Below are 25,170 nucleotides of genomic sequence, written 5' to 3' on the forward strand. Positions count from 1 at the left end.
GGGGACCTTTAGCTGTGATGGAAGCCATGCCAATGTCCCGACTTAGCTTGGCAGTTTATTTAAAAAATCACATGGGATGTTCATTGGGAGGGACACAAAGCCGCCCTGCTTAATTCTACTTGTAGAAAAGCTGCATAAAACATCTTGCAGTTATGAAGGCTCAACCATTCTATGATTTTTCAACCTTTATTCCACTACACAAATATAATAAGTAATACATTAGAATGCACTGTTGTTGCTTGCAGGGTTCAAATGTTACAGTGATTATAACCATTACTGATGATCCTAGCCAGGGACTCTTCAGAGTAATAAAATATTACTATATTAAAATAATTATAAAGTAACCAGATTTTAAAACAGAATATACTAAAGCCAAAAAGTTTACAGACAATAACCCCATTTTAGTCCCCTCTTTGAACAACAACTATTAAATAACTAGTAGCATTCTGTAATACATTTCTATTTTCTTTTTAGCCTAAAAGACATTAGGGCACATGTACGTCCACAGATGCAGTGAGCAAAATTAAATAAATAATAAGTATAACAAGTAAAACACCATCTTTTTGCACTTTGCACCCTGATCCAAGCTTGGGGTGCTAAGTGCTTAAAGGGCAACTCGGCTTGAAAGGGAATCTGGCTTCCTAACCAAAAACAAGACCAAAACAAGACAGAAACCTTTAATATTCCTATCCCTTTAATCTGTTCCTCCAAAATGTATGAAGAAATATCATTTTTATATGCTGAAATCCAGCTGCAGTTCTTCTCTTTCTGCATTATTTGGAATCCTGGTAGGGGAGGAGGGACAAAAACACTGATGTTACAAATTGTAACAACTTCTCCATAACTTACAGACAGCATGCAGGAACTACATAACCCACAATGCATTGCACTGTGATGTTCTTTTCTTTATTTTCCTTATTGAGTTGGAGGACGCAGGCTGAGGACAGTCGGCTACTGTTACATTTCTTCTGAGTCTCTAATTAGTCAGCCAGATCAGTAGGGGAACAGGGGTCAGGCTTATGTAACTGCTCCAAGCCATAATATTACATTAAAAACCATTTTTTGATTGATGTATATTGCAAAGTTGCTTGAAAAGATGTTTATTGTTGTAAAAAGCTTAAATTGTGGTTGGGTGGAATTCCCCTTTAACCTCTCCTATGAATACAGTACTGCCTGTATTCTGCAGGGCTGTATTCATGAGGGACAGGCTGGAGGCAGAATGAGTGCACAATCCCCTTGGACACCCCCTAGCTTGTACATCAAGTAAGGTAGCGCTAATGGCTACAGTGCTAAGGAGCCCTATGCTACTGGTGGGCACTAAGTACAGGATTATGTTGCACCCACAACATTGTACCTTGCACCTGGATTCAGCCGAAGATGCAGGCTGCACTGAAATCCTTGGCTACAAGTGCTCTGTAACTTGCACTAAGGGGTGTGGTTTAGCACCCATTAGATTAGTGCTTATGGTAATGATTATTGCTTGTGATCACAATAGATGATTATATCAGAAAAAACGATTCTATTATGTTTTATTATGTGTATTTTTGTAACTGAAAGGTAAGAAAGTCAAGGTATAGCTCTTTGCCCTTGTGTAGCAGTAAGTGGTGCACTTACCAGAGGACTCTGCTTATTTACTAAAGGTATTACATAATGATTAATAAACATGCCCTTGTATGAAGCCAAATGGTTCAGATATAGTGGAGTGTTGTTTTGCAAACCTAAATGGAAGCAGTCCAAAAGAACATCTTGCAATTCATGAAGTGAGACAGGACATGTATGCCTTGTGGTTCCTTGGAACTGCCGGGACCTCTCTCACTTTGATGGTGCTCTTTTGCTGAACTCTGCCGCAGTATTTTATGAGAGGTGCAGAAAGCGGCTGTGACCTTGATTTATGATCATTTTCTCTGCCTCCCTTCAGTCAGTGATATGTATCCATGACCTCTTGCAGCCTATCATATCAGGAGCCATCGTGGCAAAGAGGTCTTCTGTAGTTTAGCGGTAAACCAAAGGCAACAACACAACCTATCAATGTGCATCGCTTTCATTTACTTTGGGCTTCTGTGAAGATACAGCATCATATGGCCATAGGGGGAGCCATATTTAGCAGGGATGCAGTCAATCCAGGATTTTTTGGAGGAGGTGTATTTGGCTGAATCCTAAAAATGCTGCTAAATGGAAGCTAAGCTCTGAAAGTCTGGCCAACTGAATGAAACAATTTTTTGTTCTAAAATTTGAATATGCAATTTAGGATTTGCATTTGGTTTAGTATTTAGCCAAACTTTTCAGGAGTCAGCATTTGGCTGAAAATAACCCGTATAGGATCCATTATCTGGAAATCCTTTTTTCAGCTCTGAAAAGGCCATATCCCATACATTCCATTTTAATCAAATAATTCATTTTTTTTTTAAAAAATGATTCCCTTTTTCTCTGCAATAAAAAACTATACCTTGTACTTGATCCCAACAAAGATATAATTAATCCTTATCGGAGGCAAAACAATTCTATGTTATGTTTAAATTATTTTTTTAGTAGAAAGGTATGGAGAGCTAAATTACGGATAGACCCCCTAATCTGGAAAACCCCAAGTCCTGAGCATTCTGCAGAACGGGCCCATACAATATCAGATTCTGTTTGTCTTAAAACAAATGCAGTGCTCCTTTGTGAACTGGTACTTATGTTCTATTCAGTAAATTATATTCCAATTATTTGTTATTTTCAATAACAAAAGATATGTTAGGTCAAATATGTACATTGATTTTAGTATAGCATAGTAGCTATGAAAGAAAAAAAAGTCCACCATGTTCAAACAATTGCTCAAGTATTTCCTATTTAGGGCTGCCATACACAGGGTTATTTGCTTGATATCTAATCAGCTGAGAAGTAAAAGTGTTTGCTGGGATTTGGCCAGATGGGAGGTGAGGCTCACTTATACTTATGACTCTGTCTTATCCACATATAGAGAAGGAATTGGCAGCTGGATATGTCCTGGACTCAACATTGAACTACTGAGTATAATTGACTTTATAGAAAATAGTAATTTCTTAGTTTCAAGAGGCAAACTCTTTCCATCCATCTACCAATAAAGCCGCTTGAGAAGAGAAATCTACTTCACCATTTACTCTTTGTGGACTTTCCTCTAATCTAAAGCAATGCCCTTGTGTCCCTGGAAACATCTGGAGAGTTTATAACAACAGAATAATTGTTACACAATGTAACAGCATTACATGTCTTTTGCAAGATCCCCTGCATTATAGTATTGGATTTATATAATGGCACTATGGGCTTCTACTGGTCTTTTTATATCGTAGAACAAAAGTGCATCAGGGCTAATATTTTAGGCTGACGGGCACTGAGTCCATTAACATTACACTGACTGCTGTTTCCTGCAAGTACAGGGCCTGGGTTGCTTTGGAACAAAGGACCTATGGCTGCCAGCCATGTGTGACCCTCACACAGTTGGAAAGTTCCTGGTAGATAAACTAAAAATAATGTTTTGTTAGTATCCATTCTACACCTGTTAGACCCCTGTAGAACTGCTATCAGGGGAGGATAAAAGATTTTATCGTGTTTCACGCCTGGATGGCTGCCTTTACAAGCTAGATGTTAGTGAGTGATTCCATTCAAATATTTAGCTTGGAAATAGGAATAAATCATGATTGAACATATTGTACCTTGTTGCAGCAACTGATCTTGGGTGCAAGCTCCTATTATTGCCTCCCCCTGGTCTTGTGTATCCTATAGTTGACAACATCTTAAAAACATTTAAGCAGACACTTTGCAAGGGACTGGCTGCCCATTGTAGTTACATAGTTACATAGTTACATAGGGTTGAAAAAAGACCAGTGTCCATCAAGTTCAACCCATCCAAGTAAACCCAGCACACCTAACCCACACCTACCAATCTATACACTCACATACATAAACTATAAATACAACCACTAGTACTAACTGTAGATATTAGTATCACAATAGCCTTGGATATTCTGATTGATCAAGAACTCATCCAGGCCCCTCTTAAAGGCATTAACAGAATCTGCCATTACCACATCACTAGGAAGGGCATTCCATAACCTCACTGCCCTCACCGTGAAAAACCCCCTACGCTGCTTCAAATGGAAGCTCCTTTCCTCTAATCTAAAGGGGTGACCTCTGGTGCGTTGATTGTTTTTATGGGAAAAAAGAACATCCCCCAACTGCCTATAATCCCCTCTAATGTACTTGTACAGAGTAATCATGTCCCCTCGCAAGCGCCTCTTTTCCAGAGAAAACAACCCCAACCTCGACAGTCTCACCTCATAGTTTAAATCTTCCATCCCCTTTACCAGTTTAGTTGCACGTCTCTGCACTCTCTCCAGCTCATTAATATCCTTCTTAAGGACTGGAGCCCAAAACTGCACTGCATACTCAAGGTGAGGCCTTACCAGGGACCTATAAAGGGGCAAAATTATGTTCTCATCCCTTGAGTCAATGCCCTTTTTTATACAAGACAGCACTTTATTTGCTTTAGTAGCCACAGAATGACACTGCCTGGCATTAGACAACTTGTTATCAACAAAAACCCCTAGATCCTTCTCCATTAAGGAAACCCCCAACACACTCCCATTCAGTAGATAGTTTGCGTTTATATTATTTCTACCAAAGTGCATAACTTTGCACTTATCAACATTGAACCTCATTTTCCAGTTTGCTGCCCAGTTATCTAATTTTGTCAAATCGCTCTGCAAAGCGGCAGCATCCTGCATGGAACTTATAGTTTTGCACAATTTAGTGTCATCAGCAAAAATAGAAACAGTACTGTCTATGCCCACCTCCAGGTCATTAATAAACAAGTTAAACAGCAAAGGCCCAAGGACTGACCCCTGCGGTACTCCACTAACCACACTGGTCCAATTAGAAAATGTTGCAGAACTAAACTCCCTATATATATATATGTGTGTGGCTTTTAGTCTCCTATCTCCACTCAGGTTCTTGAATGACAAAAGGTCAGTTCAAGTCTGAATTGGCAAATTATATGAGTAAAATAATGTAATACACGCTGATGCCAGGACTGTAAAATCTAACTCATGAGATTATTTTTATAGAAAGTGTATAAATAACACGTTATTAACATAAATAACAAGTTATAGCTAACCTGAAGGACCCATGTACAGAACAGTTGTCATCTACACGTTCCACCCCACAACCACTTACAGTAAATGCTTCTGTTTTAAGCAGAAGACCCTAGAAAAGATGTTCCTGAATGCAGATGGAAAGCAGCAGTGTTAGTCTGGGGCAGATTTATGCCTGGCCATACAGCTATAAATCCGTTATGAGTGTAACGAAGCTCTCCTGTTGTGTCAAAAAGAGGGATTGGTATGTGACCTGCCAGTGCTCTGTATTTTAAGTCAGGGTGTAACCTGCTGTGCCGCTGACATTCTATCTGCTATAAATCAGCCCAAGGCTTGATGGATGATGATTTTACTGTGAATGTAAAACAACCTCTGTGCTTCAGCAGTATTACAGTTACTCTAAGGGCTTGCGTGGTTGCGCCAGTTGCACACTATTTTCTAGATACATTTTAACAGTGGTTTCCTTGGGGCATATGATGGTTGGGTTCCATTTATCTCTGTCTGCAAGTTTTGGGTTGAGACACAGCAAAAAAATGCGAATTCTTAGTAACTTTTCCCAAAGAACATTGTTTGCCCTTTAAACTAGAAAGTCCAGCGGCACACTATTACCCAAAAGAAACATACAGGTGACATTTCAGGCTGCACTGGGCCTCTGTCAAGCCTACTGTTTGCCCTTTTAAGCCCCTATTGTTTGCCTGGAAATCTTATGTAATATGGCAAACAGAGAGGTATAGCTTGGTGGTGAAGTGACTGTATGTACACACAGAGCAGCAGACTCATAAGACTCACAATAGATGTAATGCCCACAGTTTTTATATTCTGCATTTACACAATGCTGTTAAGCACATGGAATACTTGGGGTATTTTTATCATGCTGTGTAAAAAGTGGAGTGAAGCATTACCAGTGATGTTGCCCAGGGCAACCAGTCAGCAATTAGATTGTGGAATTAGAGTTGGAAAACCAAAGCAAAGCATCTGATTGGCTGCTATAAGCAACATCACCAGTAATGTTTTACTCCACTTTTTACACAGAATGATAAATATACCCCCTTGCGTCAGAGGAGGTCAAGAAGACACAGATCACCACAGATCAGTTGCGACTGCTTTATACCGTTACTATTTGCTGCTTCATTTAATATCTACAAAAATTCTATAATATTCTTGAGTCAAAGGGCAGCAGCAAGGTCTCTTTTATCTCTATTCTACTGCCATAAACTCTTTCAGGTTGTACTCTATGGCCAATGCCACATGTGACCTTTTACCCAAGGAGTCGGCAGAGAATTGCTCTATATTCGTTGTGCAGCCTGCCATGCACATAAATAAAAAACAGTGATGCATTTTTGGACCAAAAACACAAACCTGTAGTTCATATTTAAATCAACTTTTAATATGATGTTGACATTGATATTCTGAGATAGAGACCTGTGTGGGTCTTTCTTATCCCCATGCAAGCGCAACTAACCCGTTCCAGCAGTAAGTGTCGTACTGACCGGAAGTGACGTCACATAAACCAGAATTGACGTCACATAAACCAGAATTGACATCACATGCTGATCATTTTTACATTGCAAAAAGTAGATTTTAACTCACACAGTGGGGACATCAAGTAGATTGTGGCTGAGTCCCGACCGCTTTGTGCCTATCTCGCGGGTACCTGACCCAATGCAATTTGTGGAAAAGCGCAGGCCCAACACTAACTTTAGCTTTCTTCTTTGCCTGCACCCAGAACCACTGTGTCAGCCCAGGTGCAGGCACACGTGGCAGATATCAGCTCTGACATGCAAACCCTGACATAGGCAAAGAAGAAAGCTAAAGTCAGTGTTAGGGTTAATTCTCAGCCTACGCTTTTCTGAAGGCTGAGATTAGCCCATGTGTGGCATTAGCCTAAGGGAAAGAGCAGCCTTAGTGATGCTTGTGAGAGGGACCCAAAGAACAAGGTATATACAGTGGACCACTTCAGATAGACAGGGTAGGTAGAAACAACACTCCACAGCTCTGCCAAGCAGATTTCTTTGGGTTAGTCAAGTGCAGAGACTTAAGTATGTAGGGAATTCTGTGTGTAATCACTCGGAGCCCCCTTAATCAGTCTAAACACTGGGACACAATACCAGTGGCTGTGTGAGCTCATCACTAGTACAGGGTGTTTCTCTAATGGCAGAGGTAAGCCAGCAAACACATGTGCTATGGGCCTTAAGACTGGAAAGAGATGAGAGAAATGTAGTTCTTTTGTGATCAAGATATGGCACAAACTCTCATAATTGGATTAAATGGAGCCCCGTCTTTATCCTGGCATTGGCCTGGCAGTTCACTAACGGGTGGGCACTGAATGCACCCCAATAGAGGAAATTCTGAATTCATCAAAACTGCTTTCTCAGTCACTAGTAATACTCCGCTTTATTCATCAGTTTGTCACAGTGGATAGTAAGGATAAGAATTTAAAATCACAGAACACTTACTGACCTCAAGGAACTGATCTCTCAAGATGCTAAGGCCCAATACAAGATGATAGAAAGATGATATTGTGACTAACTAAAAGAGAAAACAGGGCAGATTTCTTTGAGCAGATCCAGCGATATAAAATAGGCAGTAACAAATTTAGACTTGTTTTGCAGCTCCATCATCACCATTCCAATAGGCTTTTCCCTCTGTGCCCCTCGGGATTTCATGATCATCTTGTTTACAAGTATTCTTCCATCTGTTGGTTTCAGAGAAAAGGTGAAGTATATTTAGATCATATTTAGGTTTCTGCCCTGAGCAGAGCATCTTGCTGTGTGTGACGCAAGGTAATATAGAAATATTACGGGGGAAAGCAAAAAAAAAAAAAAATGATATTGCAGTTTTAGCCAGAAAAGCAAAACATATACTGGTATGGGATCTGTTACCCAAAATGCTCGGGACCTGGGGTTTTTGGATAACAGATCTTTCTGTAATTTGGATCCCCATACCTTAAATTAACTAAAAACATTTAAACATGAAATAAACCCTATAGGATTGTTTTGCCCCCAATAAGGCTTTGTTACATGTTAGGCTGAAGTACACTGCACTGCTTCATTATTACAGAGAAAAAGGAAATCATTTTTAAAAATCGGAATTATTTTACTACGATGGAATCTATGGGAGATGGCCTTTCCATAATTCGGATCTTTCTGGATTAACAGATCCCATACCTGTAATGTTAAATAACATTATATATACACATTGGGTGCCCCCTAGTAATTGGTGCCTGGGATCTTAGTCATTTTTGAGAGAACAGCATTAAGGGGCACAGGCCAGTTCTAGACAAGACAGGGTCCCATTTCAGCTTGAGCCATCTGCTGCTCCTTAACGTGCGATCCTGATTGAGGCATAGGTTAAAGGGGGATCCCTAAGTGCCTCCCCTCTTTTGCACTCACCTATACATTACTCACTGATGCAGTCAGGGCTGTATTTGTGGGGGGAAGCAGCAAGTCTCTGTTCTCTGCAACGGGGGAAGAGATCTGTGGCAATTTGCAAAGGGCAGAATTTAGTGTGCAAATTTCCAGTTGACTTTTTAATGTGCATGACCCCTAACACCTGCTCTGTAGTTCCTGCCATTTGCTTCCTGATGGATCTGAGCCTGAGATCTTCCAGCGTCTCTCTGTGTTCCAAGCTCTGATAGTCACGTACAACTACACTAAGCAACTCATCGCCTGTCACCACCCAGCATGAACTCTTGGGCACACTCTATATGTGATTTCTGCCATGCTTCTGGTCCTTGTTGCACTCCTGGTTCCTGTACCTCATCCAGAATTACTTATAAACCACATTCAAAGCTCATGTATCTTGGCTTAAGCAACACTAAATATCTGGTGTACATACAGAATCCATGTTTCTTTTTACTGTTCTTTATCAGTCTGTATTATTGTCTATTAATTCTGGGCAGCAGTGCTCTATCCCCACTATACTATGGCATCTTCAGTTTAATGTATATGGGCTGACACAGAACTTAGAAATAAATAAGAAGGTATAGTTAATAACAATATAAAACACAAAAGCCATGATTATCCTATATAAATAATGTACCCCCTGAGTTCCATGACCTGTATAATATGACCATGGAACTCATAATTATATTTTCCAATAGGGGGTATATTATTTACTACATATTATTAGTTTCGGATGATAGCGCTCCTGCACATATGAGGTTCATTATATGCCATGGAAGATAAACTACCACTCCATGCAGTCCATGCATAATTGTGGTCCCTCAACTGCTAGCACCGGTACCTCATCATCATTCTGTTAAAACTTCTCCACATATCTTTATGGGTTTCCTTTAACACCCTGAAAACATAAAAGCAGGTTAACTGGCACCAGCTGGAGCTGCCCTGTGTGTCTGTATAGGGACATAGATAGTGGGGACCTACAATGTATGCTCCACTGGGGCAGGGACTAATGTGAATGACAAGCAATCTCTGTTTCGTGCTGTGAAACATGTATTCAATTGTAACAATTAGCTCCTACTGCAAGTAGAGTATGGTGTTGCTACACTGATGGTGCTGCGTCCCGAGTACCATTCGCACCAACAGGATGGCCCGGTACCAGATCACTCCTCCTAGGCTCTCAGGAAAGCATAAGGGACTGGGGTCAGGGGAGGGAGCTCTTTTTAATTAAACACATAATAGGGTGGCACATTTACTTCTCATTTAATGGGAAGAATTGATATTCCATGTAAATGCTCAAAACTAATGATTAAGTAAACAGGGCATTACAATAAGCAGCATTCACATTTCAGCAATATATTGTATAGTTCCCCTGGAAATGCATTTAAAATCCTGAAATGCAGAAGCCCTAGTACAGAATGCCTAAACTACTGCCAAACCCTATAAAAGTCACTGGGGCTTATTTATCAACACTGGGCAAATTTGCCCGTGGGCAGTAACCCATAGCAACCAATCAGGGATTTGCTTTTTCTAGCCAGCTGCAGGTAGAACAATAAATGCAACAATTTGATTTGTTGCCATGGGTTACTGCCCATGGGAAATTTTTCCCAGTATTGATAAATGACCTCCAATATGAGGTGAAAAAGCCTCTCCGTGCATCACATGCTACATCTTATTGCTTTGCATTTATACTTTCTGCTGTACTCAACTCTTTCCACTTTACCAGTAAACAATATTCCAGTATTCTACACTGAACAAGGAAACGTCTAGGCTTATTTACCTTAAGGAGGAAATTTATTTACATTCTCAGTTTTGCTCACCAGATCTCACTCAAGTTTTGCTGGGGTACTTAGCATTTGTCCCATTATTTCTGTCCAGCATGAAAATGCATTGCGCAACATTCCTATAGACTTTCATGGTAAAATAACTGGAAAATTTTCTACAACTCTTGGGTATGTAAAATGATAGAAAAAGTTCCATTCCATCAAACAATGGTTTGCAGAGCTGTCGCCAAGCCCCATGTCATGAGGGAGATAATGGTTGGAGCCCATCAGGATTTTTTCCGGTGGGCCAGTTGGCCCTGCACTTACAGAGTTGGTTGACTGCTATGAATCTGCCCAGTAATTTGGTCTCTTAAAGACATGTTCTGTAAGGATTTCTCATACATTTCCCCACATAGAAATGCAGGAGCTAATACAGGGTTCTTTATAATGAGATTGCACTCGTTCAGCCCTTGTCTGCGCCACAATGGGGAAACGCAGGCAGAAACGCTCATCTGTAAGAGCCCTACATATTGGCAGGTCTGAGCTCCCAAATTTCTTAGCTGAATAAAACAACTGGAGGAAAACCAAATATTAAAAATCAATTGAGAACAAAAAAGAAAATTTTGATAACTCATCCGGTTATTGTCTACAGAAGAAGAAACTGATTGCATGACTTCCTTCGTAAATTGTTGCGACTTTTTCTTAGCGTTACGACTTGCGCGAATTGTTGCGACTTTTTCGTAGCCATCGCGCCGAGTACGAAAGTTTCAGATTCATTCAAGCTTCAGTATCGTGACTTTCCTTGGGCCAGGTTGGAGCTGCAGAGTGCCATTGAGTCCTATGGGAGACTTTCCTTGGGCCGGGTTGGAGCTGCAGAGTGCCATTGAGCCCTATGGGAGACATTCCTTGGGCCAGGTTGGAGCTGCAGAGTGCCATTGAGTCCTATGGGAGGCTTCCAAAATCATGCAAAGTCTGAAAGTTTTGCCCGCCGTTTACGAGCGCTCAATACGAAAAATTAGCGACAATATACGAGCAAATCGTAACGGCTACGAAAAAGTCGCAACAATTCGCGCAAGTCGTAACGGCTATGAAAAAGTCGCGACAATTTACGAAAAAGTCGTAACAGCGACGAAAAAATCGCAAAAACTACGAAAAAGTTGCAAAATGTTCGTTTCCAATCCAAATTTTTCCCATTCAGATTCGGATTCATGGATTAGTAAATCAGCCCCTATGAGTTAATATTTTAAACTCTTCCAGCACGTTGTTTCTCTCAGAAGGGGAAGCCTTAAAATTGTTCACATAAAACAGGTGCCAAGTAGTTCCGAGACAGTTATTGCTTCTTGTATGGAAAACCGATAGTTTAATGAACTACAGAAGAGCATTCCTTCCCAGAAACCATAAGCAGAGTATACCCTAATGGCTATTAGCTGGAACCCTTTAGTGCATGCAGAGTATAATATGCTCATACTTTCCTAAAGGCCCCCCACACACAACAAAATTGGTTGCTAACCTCGTGCCTGTAACATTCCCGGCTAAGTAAAGCACACTCGCTACTGAAAAGCATGACACTTCAGGGATTCACTTTATTAAAAGAGTAACTGGCAGCGGGCATAATTTAATGAGCCCATTTATCATTATCATTTAGGGGGCAAATAGGTGTCACCATAAAAACGTTTCTATTTATTTTCTTCCTTTTACAATTTACCTGCCTTCTTGCTGCTTTGTGCATTTACCCCTTAGTTTCAGAGTTTTTCCTTATGAGATAACAATTAATTTTAGAACATCAAATAGAGGTCTTGCACTGCCCTTTTCTATTCTTTGCCTAAAGTACATGAAAGGGAGCTTCACACCTGAAAATTTTGGCATTATTACATAGCTCACACATGCTTAATGGAATAGCCATCCTCAACACAGGTACATTAGATAGGAACCAATTGTGCATGCTTTGTTCTGCATACTATTCCCCGCAAGGAGAATCCAGTTAAAGACATGGCTCACTGAAAGTCACTGATCATTGGCTCATCTGTGCTCTGGTAACAATACTGTTATACATGTGGAACAATAAAAAGGATACTTAAAAGTAGACCTTCTTATTAAACCTCAGAAGAATAAATTACACATGGCAGGGCACTTGTGGCATGTGCTAGCCAATTATGGGAGTCAGACCAACTGCATAGAAACAAAGGCCTCAAAAGTAAGATAGAATTCATGATACAGTAGCTTTACTAAAGCAATTCAATCAGGATTTCAACTGTATAAAGGAGAAGAAAAGTTATAATCACTGAGTGGGGGGGTGCACCCCCAGCGATTAATTTCACTTACTTAATACCCCGGGCAGGTGATCCTTTTAGCAGAAAACTGCACCAGCCCAGGATATTTCTGGAGGAGCACCATGGAGCGGTTATTCTCTTCTTACTTCGCACCAGGAGCACATGTGTAGTACAGTAGTGTCTGCTACTGGCATACGTAAAAAGTTGTGCAGGGGATCACTTTGTGGAACTCTTCAAGAAATAGCCCAAGGCCAGAGCAGTTTTCTGCTAACAGGATCACCGGCCCCGGTATTAGGTATGTCATTACAATCATTGGGGGGTGCCTAACATTTGGCACCCCCCCCCCCAGTGATTTTAAGTTTATGTCTCCTTTAAAGATAAAAGAGAAAGCGGATAACAATTGCCATTGCTCACCTGTGGGGCAGGCCACAATAACAAACTTTATATTCTACAGAAAGAAACTGGTACAGGTAAAGTTCTCCAGTACATAACTTAACTCAACAGAAAGTATCTAAAGTAGCAAATACCTCTACAAATTAAAATTAATGTCCATTCTCTATGCAGGTACAGTATGCTTTTAAATGCGTACAAAATAATTTATATGGCTGAATTACGTCAAGCAAGCAAGGGCATTTCTGCAGGTTGTTGCAGCAGATTTTTATTTCCACTAGGCTCAGTTTCTGAAGTCTATGCAAGAAGGCAAAAGGTGCTAATGTCCTGTAATTTAACCCACATGGCTGGCTACATGGCCGATGACCTCCAGCATTTCTGGAGCTGTTCCAGAAAACTCAGTCTCGTTTACAATAGCACTGGAAAAATAATATGTACTCAGGCGTGTACACAGGAGATGGATTATTTGATGAATTATTAAGAATATTCATTTGTAAACTCAAATAACTTCAGTGGTTTTAAAGTTATCTGTACATTCCTGTCGAAAGTATCTGTCCATTCCTGCAGTGCTGGTTCTGCCTCTTGAAACAATGTAGTAGGTCGGCTTTGCATGCTTCTTCACACATTTGTTTATCAGATCCACAAGGGCAGAGAATAGAAAGGGACACACTGCTTCAATAGCCATTCCACTTACTTGTAATAAGTTATATAGTGAATAGTTTACCCTCTATTGTATAATATAAGGATATTATAAGTCACTGAGGAGTTCCTTGGAGTGCCAGGTGGCAAAAGGCCAAGTGCTTTTAAACAGGTCATAGAACTCCAAGGTGACTTCTAATATGCTCATATTTTTCAACATGGGGGACTTTATTTATTATAATATACAAGTTGCAGTGAGTCATAACACAAAAAAAATCACTAAGCAACAATTATAACTGATTATGGTGGAAGGACAGACCTTCTCATAGACCAGACCCTCTTAGAGACAGAAGATGGCCTGGAGGAGGGACAGACCAGTTGCATGAGCTGTGAGAACCCATGGTCATGGAGTGGCACAAGCAGCCCCCAAAGGAGTGCTGTCTGAGGTGAGCTACTTGCTTCTCATGGCTGAAAGGCCACATAACAAAACTTATATGGAGTGGCCAAGTTTGCTTGCTTTTAATTGGTGGTGAGTTTTTGTCTTCTGTTTGTTTGCCCCATGTGACAATGTAGGGTGCCCTTGAGAGAGCTTATTGAACCAATGGTCAGGTATCTTTTGAGCAGGTATGAAAATCCCATCAAGCAAAGACAACACTGGCATCTTGACATGGTTCTTGCCTAATAGACCTCTGCCTTAGCCATTCCCTGCTATACCACTATCCAGGTTATCTCCAGGAGAAACTATAACCAAGCATTTAAACAAGCAGTGTATGTTTCCATTCCGTATGCCCCTAAAGGCTTATGCCACATGAGGTGAATTCTCAGCCTGCAGATAAACGCAGGTTGGGGATCCACCCCAACACTTGAATTAGCGCTTCTTCTGTGCCTGCACCCAGAGTAACTCACGCATTTTGGAGAAGGAAAGGTATAATATAAGTAAGCTTTATCAGAAAGGTCTGTGTAAATACAGCGATAAGCACTCACAGAAACGCTGCACTGAGTCCTCTATCAAAAGAAACACAGGGTTTCTTGTCTCCTTTTTTGTAAACATGTTCTTTGGGAGACTTCCTCTCTCAGAAAAATCCATCATTCCCAGGGCCAGAGTCTGTGCAGCTCTCTGCTCCCTTGTGAATGTTTAATTTGAGCTTATTCACAGGAAACTATGAAGACCAAGCTAAAATAGCTGCTGCAATCTTAAAAAAAAAGATAAAGCTTCTAGGGCTCTTTACTCAGGTATGATAAAGAGATTTCTGCAGAATAAATATAGTGTTCTAGGTGGCACTAATGTGGCAAATCTATTGGCAGTAAAACTCTAAAATGGACTTTTCTTCTCCTTTAATGCCCAACAAGCACTCTGTTACAAACTATTTGTCACTGTGTCAGCTCCCACAGCACAACCAATCAGCAGCTTTCTTTGTCTGTTCTAGTTGATAATGGTTGGGAGCCCTGTGCTCTGGTATTGACCACAATCCTATCCACAAGGAACAGGCCTGGCGCTAACCATCCTGTGACACTGAGGGGGTTACTGCAGCATGCAGAGCTTGCAGCTCCAAGGTTTCTCCTTAGGCAGCAACTGCGTGGGGAGGCTTGGAGGGGCCGTGCAGCTGCTTCTCAAAGTGGAAGTTATCAGACCAGTTCAAGACTAGAGCCACATAATTAATCACCTCAAATTTGATAGGGATGGCTATACACTCACGTTAGCTGAATTCAAGTTTTGTGGCTACTCGTAAATACTGTTGATACTAGCAATGAGCGAATATGTGCAAGTTTTAAAAAAAAAATCCTGAAATGGTAAAGACTTACAAAACTTTAAAAAAATTTGGAGTAACCACAAATTCTTTTCCTGGTCGTACGAAAATATTGTGGTTGCGATCCGAAAGTCACAAAATTTTTGTACCCAAATGATCGTAAACGGTGCGAAAACCTTTCAGGCTTTGAAACTTCAATGCATGATTTTGGAAGCCTTCCATAGGACTCAATAGCACTCTGCAGCTCCAACCTGGCCCAAGGAAAGTCTCCCATAGGGCTCAATGGCACTCTGCAGCTCCAACCTGGCCCAAGGAAAGTCTCCCATAGGAATCAATGGCACTCTGCAGCTCCAACCCGGGCCAAGGAAAGTCTCCCATAGGGCTCAATGGCACTCTGCAGCTCCAACCTGGCCCAAGGAAAGTCTCCCATAGGGCTCAATGGCACTCTGCAGCTCCAACCCGGCCCAAGGAAAGTCTCCCATAGGGCTCAATGGCACTCTGCAGCTCCAACCTGGCCCAAGGAAAGTCTCCCATAGGGCTCAATTGCACTCTGCAGCTCCAACCTGGCCCAAGGAAAGTCTCCCATAGGGCTCAATGGCACTCTGCAGCTCCAACCTGGCCCAAGGAAAGTCTCCCATAGGGCTCAATTGCACTCTGCAGCTCCAACCTGGCCCAAGGAAAGTCTCCCATAGGGCTCAATGGCACTCTGCAGCTCCAACCCGGCCCAAGGAAAGTCACCCATAGGGCTCAATGGCACTCTGCAGCTCCAACCCGGCCCAAGGAAAGCCTCCCATAGGGCTCAATGGCACTCTGCAGCTCCAACCCGGCCCAAGGAAAGTCTCCCATATGGCTCAATGGCACTCTGCAGCTCCAACCCGGCCCAAGGAAAGCCTCCCATAGGGCTCAATGGCACTCTGCAGCTCCAACCCGGCCCAAGGAAAGACTCCCATAGGGCTCAATGGCACTCTGCAGCTCCAACCTGGCCCAAGGAAAGTCTCCCATAGGACTCAATGGCACTCTGCAGCTCCAACCCGGCCCAAGGAAAGACTCCCATAGGACTCAATGGCACTCTGCAGCTCCAACCCGGCCCAAGGAAAGACTCCCATAGGGCTCAATGGCACTCTGCAGCTCCAACCCGGCCCAAGGAAAGACTCCCATAGGGCTCAATGGCACTCTGCAGCTCCAACCTGGCCCAAGGAAAGCCTCCCATAGGGCTCAATGGCACTCTGCAGCTCCAACCCGGCCCAAGGAAAGCCTCCCATAGGGCTCAATGGCACTCTGCAGCTCCAACCCGGCCCAAGGAAAGTCTCCCATAGGGCTCAATGGCACTCTGCAGCTCCAACCCGGCCCAGGGAAAGTCTCCCATAGGGCTCAATGGCACTCTGCAGCTCCAACCCGGCCCAAGGAAAGTCTCCCATAGGGCTCAATGGCACTCTGCAGCTCCAACTTGCCCAAAAGATAGTCATGATACCAAAGCTTGAATGAATTCCAAAATGGTCATTGTCTTTGCGAAAAATACAACTTTTTTGTGGAAGTTATCTACGTAAAATTCTGGAACCCTAAAAAGATCTTGAAAACTATTTAGAATTTGTAATACATTATATTTGGAGAATTGGATCACTTGTTGTGATAAATCATTTTAGAGATTATTACTTTCATTATAGTTCCCCTTCAATTTCATCTGGCCCTAGTTTTACAGAAAATGTAAATGACTTCTTAGGTTATATTAAGGGCCGGGGGGCATGGCAGACAAACGAAAGAAATGTCTTTAGTTTTAATCTTTAGGTTTTGTTGTTCTCTAACGCAAGCATCAGAAAAGCCGATTATGAACACGGACCTACACAGCCGCTTCAGTCAGCGTAAATCTGAGTTCTGCCGACTCGGCTCCTCACGCTAACGTGCTGCGTCACTTGCGCTTCCGTACAGTCTTGATACGTTACTGCGCTTCCGTACAGCCTTGATGCGTCACTGCGCTTCCGTACAGTCTTGATGCGTCACTGCGCTTCCGTACAGTCGTGACGCTAGTCTCGCGTGATGAGACTTGTGGCGGTCGGAATTTTCAGTAGGACTGGAGGCGAGAAGCTTGCAATTAACCGCTTTGCATGAAGTGTAAGTAGCGATTGGGGGCTGCGGCCTGTGTTGGGAGAAGGGCTATGGTGGGTAGTATGCGCTTACTCGGATTAGAGGGTAAAGTTTGACCCCGCCTTACTGTACAATTCCCGTACGCCTCTGCCGGAACTAAAACTGTGACAAAACGAGCAGTACACAAACCTGTGTAGGGGAAAGAATATGTAGGCTTCCTAGCAAGCGCCCCCTTCCCAATATTACCGCTCTCTGACTGCAGGGAGTTTGGTTACCGAGTACGTAAAGCGCAAAACCCATGGGCCCGCCCGAGACTAACGCCCCCCCCCGCCCACAGGACGAGCGGATTGATTACACAGGAGTGGCCGTGGAGTTAAATAGCTATCCTTTAGAAACCTTTGTTATGTTTGAAAGTTAACAGATATGAAAATAGTATATAGAGCAGTGATGTGCATGTTGCCCCAATCATGGCCCAGTGCCAACCCTAGCCGCCCACTTCCACTTTAGCCCATACAGTGAGCTGTAGTTAATTTTATGCCCCCCTCATTGAAGTGGGCTGGCGCAAGGCTATAATCGAGCGGGCAGAAAAAGAATAAAAAGAAAAAAAATATGAAGATTCTCATTCATCCAGGTCATGATATACAGTATCTAGTAGAATTAAGTCTAAAACAACTGGACTTTTCTGAGTTTTTTCCTTGAAAACGTTTCACCACTCATCCGAGTGGCTTCTTCAATTCAAATACTGAAGAAGCCACTCGGATGAGTGGTGAAACGTTTTCAAGGAAAAAACTCCGAAAAGTCCAGTTGTTTTAGACTTAATTCTACTAGATACTGTATATCATGACCTGGATGAATGAGAATCTTCATAGACACTACTGTAGGGTTTCCACTGTGGTGGTTTAGTTGTCCAGGTCACCAACTAATGCAGGGATCCTGACCTTTCTTCCTCATGAGCCACAGTCAAACATAAAAAGCCTTGTAGAGCAACACAAGCATCATAAAAGTTCATGGAGGAGCCAAATAAGGGCTAAGATTGGCTATTAGGGGCCTCTATGCACACTATAAGCTTACAGCGGGCTTTATTTAGTAGTACATCTTGTTTTTATTCAACCAAAACTTGCCCCCAAGTCAGGAATTCAAAAATAACTACCTGGTTTGGGGGCACTGAGAGCAACATCCAAGGGGTTGGTGAGCAACATGTTGCCCCTGAGCCACTGGTTGGGGATCACTGGTGTAATATAAAATATTACATTAATTAGTACAAATATTTGTCACTGTACCAGAAAAACTGTGGTATCTCTTGTCACAGTTTAGAAAGTTGGTCGCCTAGCTTTCAGATCTGCCACTTAGATATGGGAGTGGGAAACGTGAAACAAAAACCTCTTTAACTGGCCTCCATCAGCCCTGCACCCTCCCTACACAGTCTGTTACATTGAAAAGTGACCCTATATATGAACCTGACATAAAAATGCAGATAATGCAGTGAAGTTCACAAAAGTCTTGTTCTGTCTCTTCTGTCAGCTTGCCAATGCAGACCTTGCAGGAGCAAGTCTGGGATCAACAGTGCATCCATGTCTGCAAACTGACTGAAGAGAGCTTCTCTGCATTTTTCGCCTGGTTCACAAACAGGGACATTTTTCTATGTAACAGGCCAGATGAGAGTTTTATTTGTGGGGAGTTGAATTTTCCTTTAAAACTTCCTTCTTATTTATGGCATGGCTTTCAGTTCTCTCTTACCACCTGATCTCATGTACAGAGACCCCCTGGACAAATGAAGAGGTATGTGCAAGCCATAAGTGCACATAATCATCAGAGGTAACTGCAAAGTAGGGAAGTCACTTATTTGGATTTAAGGTTGTATATATTTACTGTGGTAGAGGAAGATTTTTGGTAAGATGCAGAAATTATTTAACAGACTTTTTTTTTCTAACCATTATTCTTTTATTATTATAGTTCTGTAAAGATGGTTGGGGCACAGCAACTGGAAATGTCTGAACTCCAGACGACATCTGTTCAACAACCCCCTGTGCAAACTGTAGAATCAAATGATCATCAGTATGAGTGTCATGAGTGTGGAAAAGTGTTTAAATGGTCTTCAAGACTGATTCATCACCAAAGGACTCACACTGGAGAGAGGCCATACAAATGCACAGAATGCCCCAAAGCCTTTAAAGGATCATCTGCTCTGCTTTATCATCAAAGGAGCCACACTGGAGAACGTCCCTATAAGTGTGAGAGCTGCGGCAAAGCATTCAAGCGCTCTTCACTATTGCAGATCCATCAGAGCGTACACACAGGAGTGAAATCCTTCAAGTGCAATATTTGTGGAATGGCATTTAAGTGGTCTTCTCATTATCAGTATCACGTGAGGCAACATACAGGAGAGAGGCCTTATCAGTGTAATGTCTGCGAGAAGGCCTTCAAAAACTCATCAAGTTTAAGACGACACAGAAATATTCACACGGGTGAGAGACCCTATGAGTGTGCCATTTGCGGGAAGGCTTTCACACAGTCTACTAACCTTCGGCAACATCAGCGAATTCACACAGGAGAACGTCCATACAAATGTGAAGACTGTGGAAAGTCTTTCACCCACTCCTCCAACCTCCTGCTTCACCAGCGCACACACTCTGCAGGGGTTTCTCATAAATGTGAAATTTGCGGTAAAGTGTTTATTTCTGACTCTTTTTTGCAAAAGCATTTGCAGTCTCATGCCATTGAGCAGGCGTTTGTACATGCTGAAGCTGAAGTGTATCTGACAACTACAGCTGCTGTGGAGACAGTAGAGATGGTGTTTAAATGTGGTGATTGTGAAATGACCTTTAAAAATGAAGATTTGCTGTTGGGCCATCAACAGACCCACGTAGAACAGATATATCCATGTACAAACTGCGATAAAACATTCAAAAATCCTTCTGGGCTCTCTCGCCACAACCAACACTGTCACTCCAGCGAAAGGCCATTCAAGTGCTCCATCTGTGAGAAGACCTTTGTACAACTTTCAAACCTTTTGGTACATCAAAGAACTCACACAGAAGAGCAACAGTTTATTCAAACAGAGGCTGAGGTCACATGCCCACAGACCTCAGAAATCATTCAGCCATCTACTGCTACACCGGCGACAGAAACGGTTGATCGTCAGTACAAATGCACAGAGTGTGGTAAAGTGTTTAAAGGTACATCGGGACTTCGTTATCACATGAGAGACCACACTGGAGAACGCCCTTACAAATGTTCAGAGTGCGGGAAAGCTTTTAAGAGATCTTCGCTTTTATCCATCCATCAGCGGGTACATACAGGTGTCAGAGCATTCAAGTGTGCAGAATGCGGTTTAACATTCAAATGGTCCTCCCATTATCAGTACCACCTTCGACAGCACACAGGCGAACGTCCATACACTTGTACTGACTGTGGCAAATCATTCAAAAACACCTCATGTTTACGCAGGCATCGACAGTTACACACTGGCGAGCGCCCATTTACCTGTCTGATGTGTGGAAAGACCTTCACTCAGACTTCTAATCTGCGTCAGCATGAAAGAACCCATACAGGAGAAAGGCCTTACAAGTGTGACAAATGTGATAAGTCTTTCACTCATTCCTCCAACTTGCAGCTACACCAGCGCACGCACTCCAGTGACAAGCCTTTCAAATGTACAGTATGTGGTAAAAGCTTTGTCATGTCATCTTACTTGCAGAGGCATTTGCGTACCCATGTTTCGGCTACTTTGGTAACCACAGAGAACTCCACACAGAATATTCAGAACTCCCAAAATATACAGGTTTTACCAAACAATCCAGGAGTGCAGATTATACCTAGTATGCCTGCACCCCTAACCTTTGAAGGAAGCAACCAACCCAGTGGTTCCAATCCTCAAACTTTTGTACTGGTGCAAGTTGTGCAACAAAATACTCCAAAGTTATTATTGCTGCCAAATACCCAATTGTTTCAAACCCAGCAGAAGGTACCTATAGCTGTAAATACTTCCAGTGTGAGTCTAGTACAGGATAATTCACAGCAAAGGAATTTGCAGAGCAAACCAGGACGCAGGCGTTCCAAGCAGAAAAAGCCTGCTGCACCCTTTAATGTTGCCCCTAATCATAATATTGTTATAATGCCTAATACAGGACATGTTGTCCCAAATATTCAGACTCTTCAAAATGTGCAATTTCAAGCTATACAGGGCTCTCCAAGAACCCAATCACTACCTTTGGGGCAAAATGTACTTGTGCTACAGAATGTTAGTGATCAAGGTTCTCATCAGTTAGCAAATATGCAGATAAATGCAATTTCTTCCTCACAGAAGACCCCAAACATACAGATACAACCAGCCCCTATGACAAGAGACATGGCTAATGTTCATATTCAGACCTCAACAACTCCCCAAGATGTTTCAGGTATTCGAATTCGAACTGTATCAAGTTCTCAAGAAATTCCTAACTTACAGATTCAAACTGTACCAAGTGCCCAGGCTATCTCTAATGTACATGTACAGGCAGTGGCAAATACGCCAGATCTGTCAAATATTCAAATCCAAACCCTGTCTGGATCACAGGGAGTAACAGGCTTACAAGAAAGCCAAAATTTAATTGTGGTGCAAAATTCTCCAGAAGAGATTTTGAGTGCTGGAGAGAGTGTAGAAAACTTGCAGTCCATGGAAGATGTTCATGACGTCCATATTGAGACCTTGCAAACTGAAGAAGGCTTACAGAATGTTATTGTTCTTCAAAATGCTAATGGGGAACAGACACGGTTGTGTGTGCAAGAAGTGGAAGACATTCAAAATTTGCAGGATGTTCAAAATGTCCAAATACAGGCCATGACTAATTTGCAGAAACCCACAACTGCTATTCCTGCAGGTCAAAAGGTATTTATAATACAGAGTTCTCAGGGAGAGCAGACCCTTCAAGTAGTGGATAATATACAGGGTGATCAAAATGTTCAAGTTGTAGAGAACACCCATAGCTTGCAAGGTGGCCAGAATATACAGATGGTTTCAAATAACCATAATCCTGGCACTGTCCAGATTTTGCAGAATCTGCAACTGAGGGCCATTCCAAACAATCAGGGTATCCAAGCAATCCAAAATGTGCAAAATTTTCAAAGTATACCCACAACTACAAATGAGAACCAAACCATACCAACAGTAGAGCTGGTCCAGAAAAGCCCCGTGCAGGGACTACAGCAAGGCCTACCCTCTATTCAGATTGTGCAGACTGTACCCAAAGTACAACTTGTCCATACATTTTAAACATAGCTTTAGAAATAATGCATGCATAGGTCTTAGCTTGAGAGACCTCGGGCTGTGACCACTTTTGCCACTGTCCAAATATTTTTAAGTTTGATATTAGTGTACTGTGTAACTTGCCAGTTAGGCATCAGAGAGGTGGCGTGTGAATGAAGGATCTGTTCATCCTAGATTGGGATGTTCAGTGAAGTCTAAAATACTAATATATTTATATGTATATTATGAACTGTGTTATGCATTGATCTTAATGAGGGTGAATTTATCCTTCATTCGTAAAAGCCTTCAGTGCATGAACTTTCCAGTACAGGAAGACTAAAGAGCAAAGTTTGAGCTGGGAACAAGAATGAGCTAAAAGTGGCAGAGTGGTTTCCAATATAGATCGAAGATGACCTAAAGACTTTCTCCTACCATTTTCATTCTCTAAATCTGTGATCTCCGTAAGTCATTGTTCAGGAGCCTACAGGTCTAACATGAAATTTTTGCACCAGTGGTTGGCTTCTGCAGCAATGCAAAACCAATTCATGGACTTAAAAACAGACATTTGTTATTGAATTAAGGTTTGCTTTGTGAGCAATAGCCTGCTTCACTATCTAGCACTTTTTTTTTTAAATTACTATTCTACAAATTGTAGCCCTTTTTTATAATTATTATTTTGGGACCAGAAAGAATGTTGAATACGAGCACATTTTGAACTGGATCTCAGGACACTGGTCCTGGTATTTATGACTGGTTTTTTTTCCAGTGTGCATTTTTAACAAGTAAAACAATAATAATGTGCTGGGTGCATAACCAGTTCAGTTATGTGTTATGGCACACAAAGGAAACAAGACCTACATACAAACTTTTGTATAAAGTGCATTAAAAGTAATGCCTTACCAAAGGCACTTATCCTTAGCACCCTAGGCATTGTCCCTAGGAATGCTATATGCCTTTACTTCCTGAGACCTACCTGGAGCATTTCAGACTTGGGCTTGACTATGTTACGAAAGGGAGTCACCTTGAGTTAGTTTATGATGTTTATTATTAACAGATTTCATTTGTACCTTTGTGTCTGCATTGTAAGCCTGTATTTCCCTGTAACGGTAATATTATGTTCTTAATTGTACTTATTAAGCACTCAAATGTTTAGGATCCCCATTGTGCCTGTAAGCTTTGGTTGGTCTTAAAGGGGTGGTTCACCTTTAAGTTAGTTTTTAGTATGTTATAAAATGACCTGTTCTTAGCAACTTTTCAATTGGTCTTCATTTTTTATTTTGAATAGTTTTTCCACCTTCTTCTGACTCCAGTTTTTAAATTGGTGTCACTGACTCCAGCAGCCTAAAACTATTTCTCTGTGAGGCTGCAGTTTTATTATTATTGTTATTGTTCCTTTTTATCACTTATCTTTTTATTTAGGCCCTCCTCTATTCATATTCCTGTCTGTCTTTCAAACCATTTCCTGGTTGCTAGGTTAAATTGGACCCTATCAACTAGATAGCTGCTGAAATTCCAAACTGGAGAGCTGCTTAACAAAAAGCTAAGTAATTCCAAAGCTGCAAATAGTAAAAAATTAACACCAATTGCATATTGTATCAGAATAGCACTCTCTACATCATAATTAAACTTATTGTGAAGGCGAACAACCCCTTTAAGTAGGGCAAGTACTGTTGAAATGATTTACTTTGCAAAAAGAAAAAAAAAATCAAACCACTTATTTGCATGGCACACATATACATTTACCCATGCTTCTAAATGCTGTACTTTGGTTTTAGCAGTACTCATGTAAAGGAACTAGGTAAGGATGGGGTTCTGAGACTCACTGAAATAAAAAATATAAAATATATATATATATACGGGTTCCAATTATTTGCCATGCATACATATTTCACACAGCCATTTTAGAATCTTTTTTTCGTATTTTTTCCCTTTAATTGTGGGTAGAATGGATTTATCAAAACACAAACTGAGTTTATACAAATGAAGTGTTTATAATAATATCCCACCCTAGATGATAATGCAAGACCAGTTGAAAGGCAGTGGTCTGTAGCAGTGATACACATGATGTAGATGGATGACGACAAGATGAGAACATAATGGAAATGATCCAGACACTACTAAAACCCTGTGTTGAAGTATCGCTGATAAGGCAGCACACAGGCAGGTCACTTCTTGGAAGCACACATGTGTCCCTACAGTTGTCTGACAGGGCTGAAATATCCGCTTTTGGGGTTGGTTAGTGTGTGAGCTCTAGTCGGCAAGATGAGACCATTTTCAGAAGGAAAGGGGAAGACTGTGTTTTATGAGACAAGCTCATGTATAATTCTTATGGCAAAAGTATCCAGACAATCGGTCTAAAATGACTCTGTCAGGATTGTGAGGTTTATATTGGCAATCGGAGGCAAACAAACTGCAATGCCAAGCATCAGATGGACTGGTTTAAAGGTCACCCCACTGGAATCTGGAATGATAAACTCCATCTGGCAGTCTGATTGCAGATGCCATGAAAACATTAACTGCACAAATGCATGATACCGTTTGGTGG

General features: G+C 41.7%; 1 protein-coding gene and 1 long non-coding RNA gene across 3 annotated transcripts; one reads left to right on the forward strand and one right to left on the reverse strand.

Moving 5' to 3' along the window:
* Window positions 1-7,483: 7,483 nt before the first annotated feature.
* LOC105947921 lies at window positions 7,484-17,243 on the reverse strand. Its single transcript, XR_001171332.3, has 3 exons — window positions 17,157-17,243; window positions 8,501-8,584; window positions 7,484-7,803 (listed from the first exon to the last, which is right to left on the reverse strand). It is a non-coding gene; the product is annotated as an uncharacterized LOC105947921 (long non-coding RNA).
* A 95-nt stretch (window positions 17,244-17,338) lies between these two features.
* On the forward strand, window positions 17,339-24,471 carry znf628 (zinc finger protein 628). Of its 2 annotated transcripts, none has more exons than XM_002941887.5 (2): window positions 17,339-17,428; window positions 19,355-24,471. In XM_002941887.5, exon 2 carries the CDS (start codon window positions 19,365-19,367, stop codon window positions 22,650-22,652), a length of 3,288 nt encoding a protein of 1,095 aa, XP_002941933.2. In that variant the 5' UTR covers window positions 17,339-17,428; window positions 19,355-19,364; the 3' UTR covers window positions 22,653-24,471. The 2 variants fall into 2 exon arrangements, with proteins under 2 accessions (XP_002941933.2, XP_031761232.1); XM_031905372.1 differs by having other exon boundaries at window positions 17,393-17,475.
* The last annotated feature ends 699 nt before the right edge of the window (window positions 24,472-25,170 follow it).

This window comes from Xenopus tropicalis, chromosome 7 (assembly GCF_000004195.4).
Source record: "Xenopus tropicalis strain Nigerian chromosome 7, UCB_Xtro_10.0, whole genome shotgun sequence".
In the NCBI taxonomy this organism is placed as follows: Eukaryota; Metazoa; Chordata; class Amphibia; order Anura; family Pipidae; genus Xenopus; species Xenopus tropicalis.